General features: G+C 38.0%; 3 protein-coding genes and 1 pseudogene across 3 annotated transcripts; 1 reads left to right on the forward strand and 3 right to left on the reverse strand.

Annotated features, from left to right (window-relative positions):
- Nucleotides 1-1078: 1078 nt before the first annotated feature.
- On the reverse strand, nucleotides 1079-6220 carry LOC104809236 (protein SDA1 homolog). The gene is made up of 15 exons (XM_010535138.2): nucleotides 5778-6220; nucleotides 4943-5119; nucleotides 4734-4858; nucleotides 4519-4657; nucleotides 4135-4284; nucleotides 3994-4047; nucleotides 3356-3451; nucleotides 3216-3275; nucleotides 3050-3124; nucleotides 2899-2952; nucleotides 2688-2789; nucleotides 1947-2600; nucleotides 1736-1834; nucleotides 1528-1635; nucleotides 1079-1399 (listed from the first exon to the last, which is right to left on the reverse strand). Exons 1-15 carry the CDS (start codon nucleotides 6183-6185, stop codon nucleotides 1250-1252), a joined length of 2451 nt encoding a protein of 816 aa, XP_010533440.1. The 5' UTR covers nucleotides 6186-6220; the 3' UTR covers nucleotides 1079-1249.
- A 1652-nt stretch (nucleotides 6221-7872) lies between these two features.
- Nucleotides 7873-8842, forward strand: LOC104809644. Its single transcript, XM_010535689.1, has 3 exons — nucleotides 7873-8200; nucleotides 8315-8643; nucleotides 8756-8842. Exons 1-3 carry the CDS (start codon nucleotides 7873-7875, stop codon nucleotides 8840-8842), a joined length of 744 nt encoding a protein of 247 aa, XP_010533991.1.
- Nucleotides 8843-10070: 1228 nt separating this feature from the next.
- LOC104809645 lies at nucleotides 10071-11584 on the reverse strand (annotated as a pseudogene).
- A 1580-nt stretch (nucleotides 11585-13164) lies between these two features.
- Nucleotides 13165-13666, reverse strand: LOC104809237. Its single transcript, XM_010535139.2, has one exon. The coding sequence runs from the start codon at nucleotides 13458-13460 to the stop codon at nucleotides 13263-13265; it is 198 nt and encodes a 65-aa protein (XP_010533441.1). The 5' UTR covers nucleotides 13461-13666; the 3' UTR covers nucleotides 13165-13262.
- Between the last annotated feature and the right edge of the window lie 225 nt (nucleotides 13667-13891).

Here is a 13891-nt window from a genome sequence, read left to right on the forward strand (position 1 = left end):
GTTTGTAAGAGTTTTTTTTTTTTTTTTTTTTTTTGTGGTTGTAATTATTTTTAAGTTATATAGTGGTTATTTATAGATGTTTAAAGTAGTTGCGGTTCGGCTTGGTTTATTCACTTACGGTTAATTCGATTTCGGATTTTGAAAATTTATAACCAAACGATTATTTAATTTTATCGGTTCAATTTGGTTCGGTCAGGTTATGTCTAATTAAAATTGTAATCAAATTATAACCAAATAAAAATTCGATTCAGTTAAGTTCGGTTTCGGTTATAATAGTGGATGAAACAAATTTTGAAACATTATTGAAAAAAATCTTAAAAATAATATACCAGAATTAAAACAATCTCATCATGCTAATTTCTCTATGGATATAACATATATTACATATTTGTCAGTATATATGGATGGACAAACGATTGTATTCGGTTACAATTTATTCGGGTTCAATTTATTCGATCTACGGTTAATTCGGGTTCGGCTATTCCGAATTTCAAAAATTTATAGTCAAATGATTATTTAATTTTAATCGCTCTCATTCTTATTACTTTTTTAATATAAAAAAATGAAAAATGAAAAGGTTGTCTTATCTAAAACCCCAATTATGAAATCCCTTCTATCCCACTTCATTTAAGTATAAATCGGTCGGATTCGATTTGGTTTTCAAATAATTGAACCATTTGTCCACCCCTAATAGTTTATGTCGGTTTATAAACGGTTACTATATACTTCTATATATTGTAAAGTTGTATACTATGTTTGTTAGACAAGAATGCAAAAAAAAAAAGGATTTGTATGTGTTTTTTATTTGAAATTTTCAGATTAAAATGCATTTTTTGTTTTGATTCTTGTCTCAGGTTTTTCGATTGAGGTTTTCCGATTTCGATTGTTCAAAGAATTGGGTTTGACTCTTTATTCGCTTATCTATAGTTCATCCATCAATTATGATTGATTTATCTCCAACGCATGTATCGCAGGTTCATGCGCATAAACGAAAGTATACTCAACCAACGCATCCGAAGGATTCCCTCGATATAAAAAAAAACTATTACTAAATTATATAAAGTGTTGTTTGAGAATGTAGTCTAAAGGGAATCATATTTGAAAATAGAATTTTTGTATGCCTCCAATCATGCAGTTTATATAAAATGAAAACTAAAGGTGATGATCGAATGATTGAAGGGGTTGGCTTGACAAAAATCCGATAAAACAAAATTGAACATTCCCTGCCAAGGAAGGATTTGTCTTGATCTCATTTCCAAGCTTTTCTACCTCTGAACTGTTTGCCGCTGCGGCTCTGTTTCCGCTGCTTCTCTTGCTTCGACTTCGACACCTTCGACCTCTTTGCCGCGAGAGGCATGTTCTTCTTGTGCTCCTTCTGCCTATTGCTCATTCCTCCCGTCTGCATTTTCCAAACCGGTTACGTTTCGTTCTCCATTACATATACTAATGCGTGTTTTGAACTGCCTATGCCGTCCCATTTCATCGGATAATTTAAAAAAAAAAAAACTAAAGGGAAAAAAGAGGTACCTTTTTCTGTTTGATTGCAGCCCGGGCTTGGTATTTCCCCCGGTCCTCTCTACCCGCCTTTATTAGCTCTAATCGTTGCTCTTTCGTTAGTTTATGCTTTATGTGAGCCTGTGAGAAGTACGAAAGCAGAAGACTAACAGTTAGGATCACCTTCCCATGGGAATAAATGTGCCAAACACTCCGATGACTAGATAAGTTTGTAACTTACTTCAAGCTTTGCTGGATCAACCCTTTTCGAACTTAGTTGTTCAGAATTTGGAATCTTGAATCCTTGCCGAGCTAATGCAAGTTTCGCATCCTTTTTCGCCTGTGTAACAAAAAAGACATGCCGATTGTGAAATGAACAATTTAACGACACGGAAAGAGGAAAATATAATCCATCCAAAGAAATTTGACCTCAAGGTCAGGGGCATATATACCTTTAATTCCTTGATTCTTTGGAAATCCTCATTCGAAAGGATTCCATCAGTTTCATCAGAAGGATGCTCCTTCTTTGCTTCTGCCAATCTCTTTAAAGCTCGTAGGCTAGTCTCAGCAGAAAGAAGATTGTCATCAAAATCTGGTGCCTTCCTTTTTTTCTCGTTGGATTTCTCTTTCTTCTCACTATCCTTTTCCAAGGGACCAATAGCTTCTTCACCATCTTCTTCTTCTCCCTCCGTTCCCTCATCATCTGAATCCAACTCAGCTTCATCCTCGTTGTCCATCTCCTCCTCATCCTCATCATCCATAGATATACCAGTTTCACTATCACAACCAATACTGTTTCTGTCATCAACATCGTCATCGTCTGACTCTTGTCCATCATCATCATCCTCACTTTCGCTATCATCAGCGTCTTGCTCGTCCCACACATCACCACCACTGCCGGCAGTTAATTCCAAATCATCATCATCAGCACCACTCAAATGCTCTTCAACGTCAGAATCGTCATCACCCTCTCCACCATTGCTTTCTTGCAATAATTCAACACCGGGAATATTGCTTAGGACATCAACTTCTCCGTACTCTTTAGGTCTCGCCTTGGGGTCCACTAGACGACCACGGTCTTTTTTAACAAGAAGTGAAGGGCAAACCTAAATTTACAGAACAAACTTTTGAGAGACCAAATACATAGATTATTGGCCAATCAATCACAGGATAGAATGATTTTTTTCAGGTACCTCTCTAAACAATACTATGAGCGAACGAGCTGCTGCTGAGACAGCTTTTTCATGAGACTTTTTATACAGAGCAAGATCTTGTAACAAATCTTCTGTCATCAACTGAAGCACAAAAAAATGGAGAGATAAATTTAACTGAATAAAAAAAAATTAGCTAAAAATGTTGTTATGACTGTATTAAGCTCAGAAGGGAAAACAAATAATAGGTTACCAGCGGCATCCGCAAGCATATTTCACGTATAACGTTGAGCCCAACAGCAATTGCCTGGTTAAAGCAAAAGTGTAAGACAAGACTGAAGAACAAACATAACTTTTCTAGACTAGTCATGTACAAATTGACATGTTAAGCTTTCGAATAGTACCTCCGGACGTGAACGGTCATGTACAAATTGATTCACGATTTGTTTGAACAGTGGCTCAACTGCATCCGGAGGGACCTGCTCATGATTCCATAATTAGAGGGTCTGAAGAACAAGAGTACCAGTATTGCACTATGCCAGCATAGGGAATGAGCAACTGTTTCCATACCATATCATGACAGGACTGAACTGCAGCCGCAAGTATATTTGTTATATCACGTTGATGTGGCTGCAATAAGATCCCAATATCAATAAAGTTTCAATTTGAAAAACAATTTTATGGAGGGGAAAAATCCAACTACACCATACCTGAGAATATTTTTGAATAAAAGGATAAAAATTCAGTAAAATAAGGCGGTGAAGCCCAACTGTCCGAGCTATAACTTTAAACATCATCATCTTAATCTGCAAGTTATTCAACAGAGAAAATTAAGAAAATCTAGCGAGATGGCCAATCTAATCAAGTAAAAAGCACACAAGTCTTTCAATGAGAATATTTGGAAATAAATGCGCAAGTATCTCATCTTAGGAAACCAATCAACCTGATTTCAAGTTATGCGAGTGACTGCAGTACCTTTGTATATTGGATCAACTTTCTATATAATACATAGATGACACATTAAAAGTGTCCGAAGTAGACCTTCTAAACAGCACACTTTTCTCTACAGTATCTTCTGATAGATACCCTGTAGTTTAAATTCTAACTGTCACAGAAATTTTAAGCCACATCATAAGCTTATGCTAAAATATTCTCTGAACACATGATTGAACGAAGTTTCTCCAATCCCAGATTCACTTCATGTCTTCATCAATCGTCATGCAAACAATAATTTACATCCAGCAAAACTCTTAGTGAGGATAAGAGTGGCAAAAATTGCTAAACACAGCTAGAGAGATTTCATCATCACAAGAAACAGACTAATAATTAAAACATGGATAATAACTACCTCAAAACGTTCATTGCAAGTCTGGAGACGGGAGAACAACTTCTCAGCATAGCCCTGTAAAACATTTGAAGTATAAAATTAATCCCGTTGATTATGATTAGCTTGATTAATATGGTATACCAAAGAATCTAACAGATAAACCTGAGCATCTTTGAGATGGTTAAGAGGTGAATAATAAGTTGAATTGTTGTTTTCAGTCGATGTGCGTTGCTGTCTTTTCATGCTTCGAATTGCTCGTTGCAGTTTCGCTTGCTTTTTTTTCTTGCTGGAAGTTGTGCCTTTATGATGTGCCTGAGCATCAAAATGGGATAAAAGCTATCTAAACCAGCCTAAAAGTTGAACTATCAATGTTCCAGATGATTATATAACGAACATCCAGTTTCATAGTCATTCTTATTGAACAAAAATGGTAGAGAGATAAGACAAACAAGAGAATTTCCAGTAACAACTCACAATTTTCTAATTCACCCTCTACTCTAGTAAGATATATGCTATGATTCAGTGGTATTACAGTGTGCTATTTACCTTGTAAACCGACTCTTTATTAATCACAACTTGAGAAGTTTTCTGTGTCTCCTCATCATCACTGCTCGAAGCATCGCTGTCATTGTCATCCTCGATACTCTCATAGTCAAGAAGAAACCGTAGGGCTGAAATCATGATTCTAAAGGTATACGATAAGTTAGTATTGTGAAGAGAACACAGCATATTAAGCATACTTCAAAGGTAACCAGAACTACCTTGATGAGGAATGAAAACATGCCATACAAATTGCGTTTGCAGCTCTCTCATCAAACCAAACCTTTCTCCTGTGAAGCTCACATAGGGTAACAAGAGCTCTCTTGGCTTTTGCTTCATCGTCTTGCTACAGAAATCATGCAACACTAACTATTAGCTGGAACACTAGAATCATAAGAAATGGGCAAGATATATGAGAAGTTAAATGCACCTGTAACATAGAGAACACAACATTTTGTAGCACCCGGTTCTTAGCTTCATTCCTGTGCTTCTGATTCATCTTACGAACGCTTTGAACAACATGAGAAAATGCAAGCTTTCGCAGGTTTCTGTCACCAAGAGTCTGAATTTCCAGAAATAGTGACAGCATTTCTTCTAAGCCAATAATCTATCATACCAACAAAGAGACAAATCATATTTAGCACAGACCAACGCTTTGACCTGCCTTCTAAAATCATAAAACTCATCAAAGAAAAGCACCAAATTGGTGGCTACTTCAGCCCCAAAAAGTTCTGTTGTAAATGGCCAAAATGAAAAATCAATCTAGGTTGCAGTTCCTGCGATGTTTCGTAACAATCACATGTATGGAACGACAACAGGATTCTACATATAATGACTTCCATTTTCTCATCCCTTCCAGCAACCTACAATCATTTTTCTGTTTGGATCGTTTAGCTCCGGTGGGGCACCAATACGTTTGGATCGTTTAGCTCCGGTGGGGCACCAATACAATGGAAACAACACATAAAACTTCGTGTATGTGGATCCAAATCACAGGGGTATTATTTTTTATTATGGAGAAACCAAAGAAGCTATACTAACAAGGATTTTCTCTGACCTGAATATAAGATATCTAACAATGATGTCTACAAGTGCGAATTCATGTCTCTCCGAATCAACTCGAGCCACAGTTCCCATACCAAAACTACTGCCTCAAACTCATTGTATGACCCAATTCAACATGATATGAACATGCTAATAGTGAAAAACCCCAACATTTCAAAGACCCTAGAATCTCGTCGTCACACTTATATGTGAAACCATACCTTCCTGTTCATCAGAAGAACCAGAGCTTGCGCAACACTGTGTCGGAGTCCCGACGGCATATTCCGACAGGAGCTACGGAGTAAATCACTCAATTGACGCGGGAAATCGGCGAGCTGCTTCAGGTAAAAAGGTGTAACATGAGCCAGGAACATGGCTCGGTCGCCGAGGTCCTTAGCAACGGACGGGTCTGCGCCGACGCCCCCTCCGACGGAGGAGAAATTAAGCGCGGATTGCTGCTCGAAGAGATCGACGGAGGCGTTGAATTGCTTGTATAGAAGGTGAAGCTCCGACTCGTAGCCGTCAGGGTCGCATTTCATCTTAGATTGAAGAGCAGGGAGACTGAGCTTTTCCGAGCTCCGGCCAGACGCCGCCAGTGACTCCTGCGTAAGACCTCGAGTTCCGGCCATGACTCCTGAGTCTCGAACTGCAGAAGCAAAACCCTAATAAATCTTTGTGCGTGTATATATTATATAACAATTTAGAAGACGGATGCGGCATATTATATTAATTTTTTATTTTTAATATTTGAGGTAACGAGAGAGATTACTGTGCTAGATATTGCAATTAAATAAAAATATTTAACACAAATAAATAATTAAAAAAATTAAAAAATATATTTAAATATTAACAAATAAAATAAATTTCCGACAAAAAACCATTAATTATCTCACTTATAAAAAATAAAAAAGATTTCACATTCATTACAATAAATAATCAACTATACCTTTGAAATAATTATATAAATTGTTTAAAAATAATATTTCACTTTAAATTTGTTATAAAAAACCATCAAATATTAATTTTAATAAAAAAATCATCAAATATCTAAATTATTTAAAAAATATATAAATTATACGAATATAAAAATCACAAAAAAACATAATATTTATTTAAATTTATTATATGATAATATTTAGAATTTATAAAAAAATTTATAAACATCATACTTGATATAATAAATTTATAATTTATATACTAAATTTGTATAAAATATTATATTTGTTTATTTTTATTGATTATAATTTTATAAATATATAAATATATATATATGTATATATATATATATATATTGATTTAGTTTATAATTATGTCCCTCGCGTGCATTTCGATAAGATCATTAACAAATTAACAATAACATCATCTAAGATGAAATTTTAAAACTGATTTGATTTCTTTTGCTCTATAATTTCATATATTTTTATTATCGACAAAAAATATTCTGTAGTCTAAATTATAATATTTAGATATATCATGTATATCATGACCGATATTAGAATCGTTTATGAAATTGTATATCCAAATATTACGGCGTTAAAACCATTTTTTCAGTGCGTGTAAGAAAATCTTTCATTGATATGGTCTTCCTTTACTTTCTTTTTAGAGTGAAATTACAGTGAATTACGAAGAGCTTCAATAAGGGATTAAATATTAATTTGTTTCATGTTTGGTTTGGTTTTATTTATTTTATTGTCATATTAATTAAGGAGTATGAATTCTATTGAGAAAAAACTATGTTATATATTTAAAGAATTCTTTATGTCAGCATGGGACGTAGTGGATGAAGATCTAGTGGTTGCGGTTCAAAAAATTTTCCACACGGGACAGATTCTTGGGCAGCTTAACGCAACGACCATCACATTTGTCTCTAAAAAGGCCAAAACCATAGCGCTCACGGATTTTAGGCCCATAAGTTGTTGCAATGTGGTATATCCAACATTCTATCCAAGAGAATTCAGCTATTGATGCCACGTTTGATTTCACGAAACCAAGCAGGTTTTACACGAGGTCGGTTAATGCTTGACAATGTCATGTTGACCACCGAGATAATCGCGTTGCTACTCTCGTAGATCGTCTGGAAAGAGAGCGGCAATTAAAGTGGACATTCGGAAGACATTTGATACAGTAAGTTGGGAGTTTATAATCAGAATACTCCAAGCTATTGATCTGCTAGTCGCATTCTTTCGTTGGATCTGAGCTTGCATTACAATCCCCCACTTCTCGGTTGCAATTAACGGGGAACTTGCGGGTTACTTTAAAAGTGAAAAAGGGCTGAGGCAAGGGGATCCCCTATCCCTCTACATCTTCATCTTAGCCATGGATATTCTATCTCGTATGCTTGACAAGGCTACTGCAATGGGACGTCTAAAACTTCATCACAAATGCTTGGGACCAAAGATTACGCATCTTGCTTTTGCGAACGACATACTTGTCTTCTCGAAAACAGATCCAGACTCTCTGCGGGAGGTAAAACGCCTACTAGAAGAGTTCGGTAATATGTTTGGATTGCATGTCAACAACGACAAATCTGAGGTATTTTTCAGCGGAACCGTTGATGCTGAAGCTTCGGTTATGGCTGCCATCCTAGGACACATAATTGGGAATCTACCTAGGGGTGCCGCTCAGTCATCGGAAGCCTTGCAAGGCAGATTATTATCTTCTCGTGGAGAGGATAAAAGCAATGCTTACATCCTAGACAAATCATTTCTTATCTCGGACGGGTAAACTATTACTAATCCGTTCGGTTATCTACGGACAGGTACTGTATTTCTGCTATCCAAATGCATCATAAAGGAGATTAATGGGTTATGCACATCCTTTCTATGGGGCCGTAAAGGAGGGGAGATTGGGAGAACCGCCCCGCGAGTTGCATGGAACCAAGTATGTCGTCTAATGTCAGAGGGTGGGCTTGGTCTAAGGAAACTCCTTGACATCAATATGGTGCAAAGGCTGAAACTCAGCTGGCATGTGCTGACTAAGACAGATTCGCTTTGGGCAGATTGGCTGCGGAAAAATGTTTGGAAGCAAAAAGGGTATTGGGAAGTGGTTATTTCCTCTCGGCACTCCTGGAACCTTCGCAAACTAATGGTATTGCGGGATACGATTAAGAAATTTATGCGGTATGAAATTGGTGATGGAAGAACGACTTCGTTTTGGCATGACTGTTGGTTGGCCCCCTTGCCATTCATTGGTATTGTAGGTCATTCAGGGCCAAGTTTGTTGCAGATCCCGCGATGCAGCAAGGTTCGGATTGCTGTCTATGAGGGCAATTAGACAGTGGGCGTAGCAAGATCACATGGCCTACAAGAAATCCTCACGACTCTAACTACTGCTCCGGTCTCGAATGATGAGAAAGGGTTGGACATGCCACTTTGCAAGCACAAGGAAGGAGTGCATAAGGGTTGGTTCTCCAACTCAAGCACATGGAGGATACTTCGGCAGCGACATTCGGAGGTACCACATGGCATAGGATGATATGGTTTAAGCATCATGTTTAGAGATTTGCTTTCTTTTTGTGAGAGATTATGTTGTTGAGGTTGTCGACTAAGGATAGACTTGCACGTTGGGGAATCCAAGTTGATCCAGTCTGTGTGCTTTGCCAAAGATGTTTTGAAACGCACCATCATCTATTTTCTGAGTGTGAGTTTAGCTCATGGATTTGGTTGACAGCTTGATATGGCCTTCCCCGCCGTTGAATGTATTCTAATGCAGGGAGTGGATGTAGAACCGGACAAATGACATGAGTCGCAACAAGATCCTCTTAGGCCGTTTGGTACTACAGATTACAGTCTACAAAATCTGGAAGGAACGTAATGCTAGAATTTTCAGGTCTGAGCAAACGTCGATCGATGTGATCCAAACTTGAATTGACAGGGTCTTGCGCAACATTCTGATTTCCGTCACGAAAACGCCTAACGGGAGCAACCATTCCTTACTAGAAGATTGGTTTTTCTTGTCGGAAAACATCCGAACGCACTCAGTCTAGAACCACGCACATCACATTTCATTTTGCTGATTTTTTTATGGTATCCTATCTTGTACAGTTTTATGCTGGGTTGTTTTTCGTTTTCCTTTCGGTTACGAACTTTTATTTAATATATAAATTCACCTTTTACCAAAAAAAAAACTTATTCGATTACCAATATCAAACATCAAAATGTAAGATTATCAATAATACACAAGTGTGAGAGTATGGTTATATGCGGGTTTGAAATTGTATTATCACGAGTGAAGGTGGTTGAAGACGAGAGTGATGATAACGACAATGATGATATCTCGTATTCGACGACGATTTTTTAAAAAAAAATATAAAAAGTCGATCGTTTGATTTTTTTAAATCCCTATACTGATTGAAACTCTATACGAAGGCGGAAATTCTTCTCGACAATAACGGATTGGCATTCATAATTTTTTTTAAAAAAAAAATTGCTTCCAACCCATACAAGTGAGATATTGAAAATATAGAATCTATTACGAGTTTGGAACAACGCCGGTAATTCAACAAAAAGGTGGTTTCAGCGCTGCATAATAGGGACATTGGAAATTTGAGGGATCCCTTTGGCAAACTGTGGGGGTTTTGGAGGAATTAGTTTTAACTTGAGGGGTCTCCACGAAATACTCTTAAACTCTGGGGGTTTAAGAGGAATAATCTTTAACCTGAGGGGTCTCTTCGGCATATTCGTCGACATGGCCGGAGTTGATCTGATCTTCACAATTTGTGGCTTCCTCTCTGCATCAGCGGCTTCTTCCTTCTGCGTCTTATGGTGAGGATCGTTCTCGTCTGCCGACATGAATGGATGAGCTAACAACAATGAAGCACTTCGGGGGAAACCCTCAGGTGAGTTGGCAAGGAGCATATCCCCATACCGAGAGGTTGGGGGTTTGACTCCAGCCGCTCACCTATCGTCTGTCAATTACGGTTGATTCACCACTCATACGTGTATTGCACGCTCGTGCGTATGGACTTGGGTTATTCGTTTGTGTGCGCCCGAAGGGCCACCGCTGCGACCCCTGTGTTAGCGAGCCCGAAGGGCCACCGCTGCGACGGGGGTTAGTGAGTCCGAAGGGCTGCAGCTGGGGCCAGCTTCCCAATGTATAAAAAAACGATGAAGCACTTCCTCTGTCTCCGGGGTTTTTCGCGAAACATGTCTCCCCAAAATTCCTCGTATCCGGAGGAACATAGTCTGGAATTTCTGGCGCCAAACCATCCAACAGAACATGCATGATCTCGTCCACGTTGTCGTATGGCCATGGCAGATCTCATGTATACATCTCCAGCACAATGCAACCAATAACCATAAATCTAGGGCTTCCTTGATTTTGCCCTCGGAGACTGATTCCGGCGACATGTACTGCGGTGTTGCCCAAAACACTGAATCCACTAGCCACCAACCTCCTTCTTCTCCAATCGCTCTTGACAAACCGAAATCCGAAATCTTGAGTTCATACCACGATCTCCGTACACCGTCCTTAAACGTGTGATGCGGATAAAGAAGTATATTCTCCTGTTTTAGATCGGGTCGCAGTGAATGTAACCGTGGCCATGAAACGAAAACATTAACCCTTCTAGATTCATCCACGCGAAACTTCTGACCGTCCGATCTGAAAACATTCCGTCAGTTTGTTTTATAGGAAGATATTATTCTTAGAATATTATCATTAATATTGTTATGATTTACTCTAGATATTATGCCTAGAATATTCTATTGTATTTTGCCCATGAGTGGGGCCTGAGACTGCCTCCGGGTGCGTATTCCAAGAACATTCTATATTCTCGGCGTCCGCCGTTGTCACTTGTGAAAGCCTCTTGCAAAGTGTTGTGGAAGCATTGGACGATCCAAGGACAGCCCCTGAGTTTCGATAGAATCTGAATCTCTACATTAAGGGACTTGTAGCTGTTCGGATCCAACGTCTTCATGGCCGTATACTTTGAGGTATCGTCCGGTTGCATGCACTTCATTGGACAAACACTACCGAAGGAACCCTCACCAAGAAACTTCACGAACTCCATCTCCCTCGAAGACATCATGGTGGAGAGTTTATGAACTATAGGTTATCGTAAGAATGTATTGCACGATGACTAAAGGTCAAGATCAAAGAAGAGACTTGAGATGGGGGTTCGAAAGAATTAATGGATTTTTGGGCTTGTGGAAGGAACGAAGAGCACACCGACTGATGGAAACAATTGATTCTACGAAAAAATTAGAGACTGACCAAGTCAAATGGACCAATTTATCCTTGCTTTCATCTCTTTATTTCGGTACTACCCTCTTGATGTTTCGTGTTGCTCACGTTAACACGAGTTTAATTCGCAATTTATGCGATTGATTGGCATTTTAGAGAGAAAGGAACATTACAAAAACAAGATACTACAAAGATATCACATGTCTCCTAGTAGAGACATGGATGTCACTTTTGGCAAGTTTAGTTTTATGGATCGTTGCAGTATGAAAACTGCGGAGAAGAAAAAAAAATCCAAAAAGTTGTAATCTAATTCCTCTATTTTTTTACAATATTGAAATTTATCCTAAACCTTTTATTTAATTGATCAATTGAACCCCGATTATCCCCTAAAAGAAACTCATTTGTTATATTTACTTCATTTTTTGGTTCGTCCGTTCTACGTTCTTTTCCGCTTCGGTCTGGTCCTTCGTTTCTGGTCCGGTCCGGACTTATTACAGTCCGTGTGGACTGACTTCGAAAACTAGGTTTTGCGTAGATCTTTCGTCCGTCCCAGTCCGGCACGGAGTCCGGTTTGGACTGACTCCCGTCCCGTCCGGACTGACATTCAGTTACGTGTTTCATCTGATTTTTTCGGTCCAGTTTGTGGTCCGATTCCGACTGGATCTCTTGCTTTATCATTTTTTTAGTTTTTTTACGTGTTTTGGTTCTATACCTTTTTCGAATTATTATTCTCGTCGGTTTCCGTTTGTCGATAAACTCGTTTCCTCAAATTGTTTATTTTAAAAAATAATTAAATATTTATTACCGAAGTCGAAGTATTATGATACCCGACCCGTATCCACATCCAATGGCTTCTCCTTCACTTTTCTATGTTCGTTAGTACTTGTGACAACTATCCTGGGTTTGGTCGTGCGCGTGAGTCGGGATTAGTCTGAGCCTTTAGGTTTGGGATCACCCGATTACCAAAAAAAAAAAAAAAAAAACTATCCAGGCTTTATTCATCAATTTTCTAAACGTTGGTTTTCATCTCGAGCATCTATAGATCTTTGGACCGTCCATCTTGCATCCCTACCTTTTCACCAAGTTATATCACCATATTTTCTCGTAAATGTGAAATGAAATATCAAAATATTTATATTTATAATTACCATTTTTTTTTTATTTTTTATTTTTATTTTTTGCCTGATGTGATAAATTAAGTTAGATGGCGGTGTTTAACCCAAAAAAAAGTTAGGTGGCGTGCACATCAAGTTTCAAACAACAAAATTTTCATGCCTTGAAGACTGTTTAGAAAATTGCCACCGATTTTAAAAGTTGGAATATTTTTTTTATATATATTTAAATGTATAATATATTTATTCGTCAAATTAAAAGTTTGTCTCATTTTGAAGTTTGTATTTTTCCTATCATTTAAGAAAAGAATAATGAATAATCATATAGTCCAAAAATTTATTCCCGCAAGTGAGTCGGCATTCACACGTATCCGCAAACAAAGGATATCCTACCCCAAACAAAAAATCCCTCTAACCGCCGCAAGCTCCGCCGCATCCGGCTGCACAGGTCGACCCATCGTTGTGGCTTTCCGACGCTCTGGCTTTAGACGCTCCGTCGGCGCACGAGAAAATTGCGGCGGCGACGATCGACAAAACCACCATAGCTGACCACACGTAGAGGACAATACCACCACCGTCTCCGCCGTCGAATCCCAATTCTCTAGCCATCGGGAAATTTCCTTATGTCGACTGTCACATGGCCAAAGGGTCTTATACGAAGAAGATATTGTTACCTTTTTGAGTAATGTGATTTTGCTTTTCATAGTCATCAATCACTGAAAATGCATATATGTTTGACTTTTCGCTTGTTGACCTTTCGATTCCGTCTAAGGTCGGATTATAATTTGATCTTTGGACAATCGAACTCGCAGGAAAAAAAAGAAGCAAGAGCAAAAAAAGGTACTGTGTTTAACAAAAAAAAAAAAAAAAAAAGGTACTGTGATCGATTTATTATAGAGAAATATATATTTTTCCTTGAGTATATTTGGTAAAAAAAATATCCTGTCAATCAATATATATTTTCTTTTGATGAAACTGTCAATCAATATATTAAAGAGAAATAGACGACAATCTTTTGGTTGGTGATAAAAAAAGTTTTT

The sequence above is a fragment of the Tarenaya hassleriana genome, unplaced genomic scaffold (genome assembly GCF_000463585.1).
Source record: "Tarenaya hassleriana unplaced genomic scaffold, ASM46358v1 Cleome16, whole genome shotgun sequence".
In the NCBI taxonomy this organism is placed as follows: domain Eukaryota; kingdom Viridiplantae; phylum Streptophyta; class Magnoliopsida; order Brassicales; family Cleomaceae; genus Tarenaya; species Tarenaya hassleriana.